Source organism: Typha angustifolia, chromosome 6 (genome assembly GCF_048772165.1).
Source record: "Typha angustifolia cultivar Huaian chromosome 6, ASM4877216v1, whole genome shotgun sequence".
Classification (NCBI taxonomy): domain Eukaryota; kingdom Viridiplantae; phylum Streptophyta; class Magnoliopsida; order Poales; family Typhaceae; genus Typha; species Typha angustifolia.
In genome coordinates this window covers 1067641-1075900 of record NC_133244.1, presented here as the reverse complement: position 1 = coordinate 1075900, position 8260 = coordinate 1067641, and the positions used below count along the sequence as shown (strand labels likewise).

General features: G+C 33.3%; 2 protein-coding genes across 3 annotated transcripts; one reads left to right on the top strand and one right to left on the bottom strand.

Annotated features, from left to right (window-relative positions):
• Positions 1–3712, bottom strand: LOC140761530 (probable aquaporin NIP5-1). 2 transcript variants are annotated; one of them, XM_073098892.1, is made up of 5 exons: positions 3695–3712; positions 3411–3551; positions 1406–1825; positions 1253–1314; positions 1–357 (listed from the first exon to the last, which is right to left on the bottom strand). In XM_073098892.1, exons 2-5 carry the CDS (start codon positions 3507–3509, stop codon positions 204–206), a joined length of 735 nt encoding a protein of 244 aa, XP_072954993.1. In that variant the 5' UTR covers positions 3510–3551; positions 3695–3712; the 3' UTR covers positions 1–203. The 2 variants fall into 2 exon arrangements, with proteins under 2 accessions (XP_072954993.1, XP_072954992.1); XM_073098891.1 differs by lacking the exon at positions 3695–3712 and having other exon boundaries at positions 3411–3606.
• Positions 3713–6142: 2430 nt separating this feature from the next.
• Positions 6143–7767, top strand: LOC140761506 (protein HIGH ARSENIC CONTENT 1, mitochondrial-like). The gene is made up of 6 exons (XM_073098861.1): positions 6143–6212; positions 6298–6384; positions 6482–6558; positions 6647–6717; positions 6804–6857; positions 7527–7767. Exons 1-6 carry the CDS (start codon positions 6196–6198, stop codon positions 7596–7598), a joined length of 378 nt encoding a protein of 125 aa, XP_072954962.1. The 5' UTR covers positions 6143–6195; the 3' UTR covers positions 7599–7767.
• The last annotated feature ends 493 nt before the right edge of the window (positions 7768–8260 follow it).

Genomic DNA, 8260 nt, shown 5'->3' with positions numbered 1-8260 from the left:
TCAAACATATGAGATTAATTATATATTTCCTGGTCTCAACTAGTCAATCAATGCCCACTCAATCTGAAGAACAAAAAAAAAAAGAGCATATTTCTTTATTTTCTATATTTACTATCCATTAATTTCTCATTCATCTAAAGAACAAAAGAAGAAGATAAAAAAAAAAAAGGAAGATAAGACCATCAAGTGATAATTCTTCATCCTTATTCTTCCAATTTCACCAAATCATATGAAGCAGTGCCTGCAATACCCCCCAAAGTTGGAGCCACAAAGTATATCCAAATCTTTTTGTAGTTCCCCATTGCTATTGCTGGCCCCAACGTACGGGCTGGATTCATTGATGCCCCAGTTGATGGACTGCATCACACCGTCCATTTTTAATATCATGATTTTATATAAATCATATAAAAGAGTTAAAAAATCATAAGGTTTTTTTTTTTTTTTTTTTTGCTTACCATCAACTAAATTTTATCCTCATTAATTGCAAGAAGAAAAAAAAAAAGAGGTTAAAAAGCAACAATGTAACTTCTCCCAAATATAACTCCAAAAAAAAAAAGCTGAAATATAGGCGGAGATACGCTAAAAAATAATATAATTCAGAGAGAGAAAGAGGAAGAGAGTAAAACATAGTACAAGAAATTAGGAAAATTTATACTAATAATTCATGCAATAGTGTTAATTTTCTGTTTATTTTACTTTAATCTAAAAAACCTTATTCAAGGGTATTAAGGTTTATTTGCATCTATCTGATAACTTACTATTAAGAAAATTAACAGTAGTGTTTTTTGGAGACATTTTAAGTAAGATATAAGGGTCGAAAGATAAATATCCATACACTAGAGTGTGAATGATAATAAAAGAAAAATACGTCATGTTTTCGATAAAGTTTTGAAAAAGTTATTTAGATGGATAAACTATAGTTTACATGTATTTAACCCAATTTCAATTTTCACGTGTGTACGTCAAACTCATGCATTTAACTTCCTAGTTATTTATCATGTTGCAACTATAGATTTTTATTATAAGCAAGTTGCTAAATAACCAAACAACTCCTTCTATTATTGCATCATATGTAGTACTATATGTTTGTTAGGGTAATTAAGTCTTTTTATATCCTCGTTAACGGTTGACCAACGGTAATAACTTAGTATTGTAGACCTACTTAAGAATAAAGCCACAGGAATAAATTGAAATTAGGTCAAATTAATAACAGGTGAGTAAATATTAAGATTCTAGTTTTGATACTACTAACCCGGCAATCAAGATGTTCGCGAACACAGTAGCACCAATTCCAATCCCTGCCAACTTCCCAACCTATTGAGAGAAAACAAGGAGAAAGTTAAGAGAAGCAGCAAGAGAATCCAACAATTTTTATGTAAGTAAATCAAGAGTTAAAGCAATGTACAGCTCTGGCATCAGTAGCAACTGCAGTGATGACGAACAAGAGGATGTAGGAAACTATGAACTCGAGGAAGAAAGCTCGCGGAGTAGTAATCGAAGGAACGGTGACTCCACTGGAGTGGAAGGGATGGAAGATGCCTTTGAGAGCAAAAGAGGCACAGATAGATCCTAACAGTTGAGCTACTATATAGGCAGGAACATGAGCTAAAGGAAAATGGCGAAGGGCAGCCAAAGCTATGCTGACTGATGGATTGAGATGTGCTCCTGAAATGTGTCCTATGGAGAGGACGACAATGGTGGCTGCTAGGCCGGCAGACGCCGCTTTCCCCATTAGGGTTTCTACGCCGCCATACTTGTCGTCCACTATGGGAGTTGCCACTGCACCAAAGATCAAGATGAAGGTGCCCACAAACTCCGCAGCCACCTATATATATATTTATGATCACTCATTAATTCTTCAACTAGTTTCAGATAAGATGGTAAGATATATAATTAGTGATCATTAGAATAACTCATGCAAACTAAGCTCCACACACTGATGTTATTATTATGTTAGCTTCTCTAGTGTAGAAAGATCTACATATGAGCCAACTGAAATGTTAATGCTTAGTGTTTCAGTTATGGTATTATATTCTTACAAATTAGACTGTTCTATAAGTTTCGATTCGTTCGAATAATTCATGCAAAGTTCAACACACTTATAGTTGGAAAACTAATACTTGCCATCCAAGTACATTAATGAAATTAATGTCTAAAAAGATATAACAGAGACAACTAAAGTACTCTTTCAGTTGTGTAGAAATAACAAGTAATGCTTACTCTTTCATTTGTGGCATATATATTCTTACATTATGTCTTATAAATATTCTCTAATAAGAGCCAATCAAATTAATGATGCTTCCTCTTTAAGTTGTGGTATATATATTATTTATTATTGGAATAATTGATGCAAAGTTCAACATAGTAATAGCTGAAACAATTTCCATACTAATTGATGACATAAGATAAATTAATAATAATAGTACCAAAAGACATACAACTAAAATGTAAAATGCTTACTCTTTCAATTGTGGCATATTCTAAAATGTCACACATCTAGAAAATTATTCTTATACAATAAAGCACACAAGTTTTCAATAACACAATGAAGAATATACTATCCAGCTATATACAGTATTATGTGTTTCATCTTTGTATACTTTTAGATTAAGGATAGGTAAAAGGTCAAATATTGTCTTCAGTTGCAAGTATGAGCATGCTGTTCATTTCTTTGTATGTAACTTTGTAGATTTAATGGAGGCATTAAGAGGTTTTATTAGTTTACTTGGATCTCATTTACTTCCAAATATATATCTGGTGATAGCTAGTGTGCCAATTCTATGCTTATATATATATATATATTATTATTCATTATGAGAATCTTGCATCTTTTTCCTCAAGTAAATAAATTTAGAGGAAATAAAAAGAATAAAAAGATGAGAATATATAATTAAAGAAAAAATAAAGGAAGAAAAGAAACATTTCTAAACATAATAATTGACTACCGAACATTTAGAAATGCTAACTCCTCGGAAAGAACAGTGAGTTGGAGGCTTGAGAGATTTCAAGAGCAAATATTCTAAAATGTTAATTGGAAGGTTGATGCATTTAAGCCAAAGAGAAATAAAGATCTAAGTCATCTTATCTAACTCTTGTCAATATTACTATGAAAGCTAAGACTAATACCTTCATTAATAGTCTACATGAGTTTCTCGAGATATATAGTAGATATTGCAATAAAAGGATGTCATCTCTTGTTTGTAAACGAAAACATAGAGACCAATCTTCTTTTTCTTATCCTCTTCTCTCACTTTTTATCCTTATCCTATCTCTTCTGTTCCTATTCTCTCTCTCTCACACACACACACATAAAATATAGATAGCTAACTTTGCAAGATATATATATATATATACAAACAGCATCACGTATACAAATCTTAGTGAATTTTCTTTTGCATTCAGACATCTACCTTCTTCATAAGGGAGGCCTCTGGCTTACAAATTTTACCACACAGCCTTGCAAACGGCACGGCCTGCCGGTCCACCAACGAGCTCTTGCTATTCGCCATCCTCCTCTCTAGCTTCCAAACTTCGATCACCGAGGTTGGTCACTGAAAGAATGGCCTCGGGTTATAACTCTCTCCATTAAGCAAGCTTCTCAAAGATGACGGCAACTACAAACATTTTATTTGCTGTCATAACCAAAATAGAGGAAATAAAAAAATGAGATCTTTAAAAGAAAAGAAATCTCCACCACTCGGAGATGGAGGAGTTGACATTGATTTGGTATTCCGAAGTCGTAGTTGTAGATGAGCAATCAAATAATGCCTAAGGATTACTTGATCACCTCTCGATCTCTCTGGCCCTTGGCAGATAGCTGAAGGCCTGCTGACGAGGTATTGAAGCCAAAGAGAAATGCAAGTTGCTGCATTGCAATCAAAAAAAGGTTTTTAATATATATGATCGATGCAGGAATTGATTTCCTGCAGTCCTCGATTAATTGGCTGCCATAATATAAAGATTATCTTCAATTTTATCTCTTAGAGGTTCAAAATATTAACAAGGATGGAGTACATAAGATCGGGTGCAACAAGCATAATAATTTCTAGGGAAATTTGTATATAACACCTACCTTTTAGCTAAATTTGCATTTCAATCCTACATTTTCACTATTTACAAATCGAGCCCTATGATTTGGATAATATGTGTAGAAAACACCCTGTCGTTAGATCTGTTAGTTAAATTTAACCTAACCTTTGGGTTAAGTTAATTATACTAAGAAAATTATAAAAATACCCTCAACCCAACCCAACTTAACCAACTAAACCAAACCCAAACTAATTAACCAACTAACACCGAACCCAACCCACTAACCAACTAAACCCAACCCTCCTACTTCGTCCCGCCTCATTCTCTCCTCCCTCCTCATTCCCTCCTCCTACCTCCTACCTCTTCATTCCCTCCTCCCTCCTCATCATCCGAACCTTTCTTGTCGGGATCCCGCGTTTGCGACGTGATGGCCAGGAGCAGCCCTCTACCGGAATTGAGGGTCAACCTCAAGGACTCGGGCGAGGCTCAAGGACACCGGCGATGCTCGAGGACACTGACGAGAGGTGAGAGCCAAGAACGTCGGATGCCCCATCGAGCGTAAGGTCTCCTCGGCTACGCTGTCGGGATCAAGGGCTCCGTCGACTACTTTCCCTTGGCGGCAGCTCCCCTGAGATTGGGGTCAACCATGGGGACACCAACAAGGGGCAAGGGTCGTGGCCGCGTTCTCCTCCCAAGGGTCAACCTCAATGTCAACCTCGGGGTCAACGGTCAACCTAAGGGCATTTAAGGTATTTAAGGTATTTTAGAAATAAAATATCTTTAATTAACCGAATATTCTCACGGTGTTAATTTGAATCTAACTCAGATTGTTTTCTGCATATATTTTCTAAATCATAGGGCTCGATTTACAAATAGTGAAAATGTATGGTGTAAATATAAATTTAGCTAAAAGGCAGGGTGTTATATACAAATTTCCTTAATTTCTAAAAAGTTCCTTTCCTGCGGTCATGCCCGTAGAGGATCTGCTACCCCTATCGGTGAAACTTAATATACATCTACCATGTCTATTTAGAGAGAAATTAAAAAAAAAAAAGAAAAAGAATTATTGACTGATATGTTGAAATTATTAGTCCCTATCATGGGGATCAAATTGGGTGTTCATCATGTAGTTTATATTTCCATGTTGAATATTTCCACTTGGTTTTCTTTATGGTGCAAGTTTCCTACCTAGGTTTTGGCATTATTTCATCTGGATAAGGTTATATTTAGACACAAAACAATACAAAATTGAAAAAAAGAAACCCTGACTAAGACTAAGATGGAGTCCCACAAAAGGTATACATGACAATTTTAATGAGAGCTAAATTAATTATACTTAAAATTAAGCTTATAATTATTTTAACATGGTATAATACCAGAATATTGGAATATTCCGATTCGGAACTCCTCTCTGACCTAATATACTTATTAAAAAAAGAACATTATTAATCTACATCCACGTCTCAAGCACAAAACCATTCAGGTTTTCTAGTGGGGTACCAAGAACTTTGGCTCTTTCTTTGTAAGTTGTGAGATCTTCCTCTAGACATGGACTTGTTGATATATATATATATATATATATATATATATATATTAGTAGAACCCTTTATTTTTCCTAAAGTAATGCAAGTTGACTTTTTTAGTTGGTCAACTAGTTTTCGTGTAGAGGAGTAGTTACTCAAGTTGCAATTGTTCTTATGTTTTGTTAACATATTTGTCATCTCTCAAAGTTTAGGGAAATTTTTTAAACACGCCTTTCATTTTGCCTATATTATTATTTACATCTTATATATCATGTGGATATTTATTATTCGGCCCTAGCATTTTGCTGGTGTTGTTAAATAACTTTAATATCCTTGAGTAAGTTTGTCAAAATTAAAGTGAAAATAAAAGAAGAACGAAATTTTAAGGTCAAATGAAGGGTATTTTTGTCATTTTTCTTTCTTTTTTATTTCTGTTGGAAGATAACTATCCGCGTATTAGGATATGAATGATAATTAAAATAAAACATTAGGTGTTTTCTATAAATTTCTTCAAATACTTCTTCTCAACAGAGTAGAGTTGACAATTGGAAGCCTAGCTGTAATGGCTTTATGTTCTTCATTGAACTATTTATATAGAATAGAAAGAGAACGAGATAGAGACCTCAGAGGGGAAGTTTAACATATGGAGGGCCAAAGCAGGTAAGAGTAGAAGTTCTTCTCCTTCTTCTTCTTCTTCTTCTTCTTCTTCTTCTGGCTTTGTTGCTAATTCTCCCTTGTTATACAGTACTGAAGATATTATTGCAACTGTGACTGTGAATGCTCATGAAGCTCGATCTCTCTTTGGATCTACTCATCGTTACCTGGATGTGAGGTTGTTAGGTGCAATTCATTGATATATATTATGTTGATGGCCATTTTCTTTGAATTTTATTCAGTTGATCAATATCTATATCTATGTGTTTGTTTAGGTTGGTAAAGGATTTTGAGAAGGAGCATGTAGAAGGAGCCATTAATGTTCCTTTCTACTCTTCTGTCACTCCTCAGGGTTGGTTTGATATTAATACATGATCAAATTTTCTATCAGTTTTTATGGTCTTCTTTTTCCTCCTCCTTATCTCATTGATCATTTGCAGAGAAGGTGAAGAACCCTCTATTTGTTGAGCAAGTTTCAGAACTCTTTGCAAAGGATGAGCATTTCTTTGTGGTGATCAATCTTTTTCAATCTTCTTTTGAATTCAAACTTTAATTTCTTTCGATCTGAATTCTTTCCTTTTTCACACAATTGTGAAGGCTTGTCGATCTGGAGTTCGATCGAAGTTGGCAACTTTAGCTCTTTTTAATGCGGTAAGACTTTCTTTATTAATTTTAGTTGCATCACTTCTTAAATATTTAATCCTTCAGTCATAATCCCGTAATAGAGATGATTAAAATCAAAGAGGGCTCAAGCTAAAGAAACAGGAGGTCAAAATCATCATTGTTTAATTACAACTAGATCGTGAATTATTGCTCGTTTTCATATAAATCCTCTTATATATATATATATAGTTTTTCGACACTTTTCTCTTAATTATTTAATATCTTCCTCGCCGCCTAACAATGAAGGTAAAAATATTAAATGGTTGTCTAATTACAAAAAATAAAATAAAAATGGGAGAGACAATTGAGAGATTTTAGATCAAAGTGTAATAAACTTAGTGTGTCTATATAAAAATGGGCAATAATTTGCAGACTTAGCTACTTGTTATATTATTTAAACCTAATTAGCAACAATGAATTCAAACTAGTCTACGATTCACATGGAGCAATTAAGTTGTCACTCTCTCTTTCTCTTATACACTGGAGAAGATTATTATTTAACTTCTAGTTGTTATCAGGAAGAGGATCAAATCATTATAATATTAATCTTAAATTCAAAAAATAGGATGATATAATACATAATAAAAGCATATTCAGAATAATGTCAACTATAACACCACATTATAAGTTAAGATGATCATTCTTCTTTTGATGCAGGGATTCAAAAATGTGAAGAACATGGCTGGAGGTTATCTTGCATGGATGAAGGCAGAATCTGGGGAAGCATAAATATTCCTTTCATGTTTGATGTAATAAGATTGCTTGATTATGTTATAAATATCTATAGAAATAATTGGGATTCTATCATGAAGAAATATGGTGTATGGTTGTTGTGTTACTGCTGTAATTAATAAAGATGGTTATGCCAACATTCTATTAGCAATATGTTCTTTTTTCATGTCTGCAAACATGAAGTAATATAAGTTCAATACTACTATATAGCTATGCTAATTTTTAATACTAAAATTAGTCTTATGTTATTTTGTTAACTAGTTATGTTATTTTGGTGAATGACTAAATATACACTTCATAATGGATGGATGAGGAAAATGATGAGGAAAAGATACGAGAGATACGAGGGAGAGTGATTGAAATAATAATCAATTAAAAGTGATACAGTTTTAAGAGTAAAATAATAATTAATAAATATAAAAATAATGAATGATAGAGGAAAGAAAAGAGAAATAGGTATTATTATATTAATATTGTGATAAGCGGTTGATTACTTGCTATACTAGTACAAGAAGATTTATACCATAATAAGATTTTTTTAGGAATATATAATTGCCTTTCACCCTCAAATTTTTTTAATACACAATGATCCCCATAGATTATCATAAGTATCTCACCCCTTTAATGTCGTCGATAAAATTGGTGAACTGACTAAATTG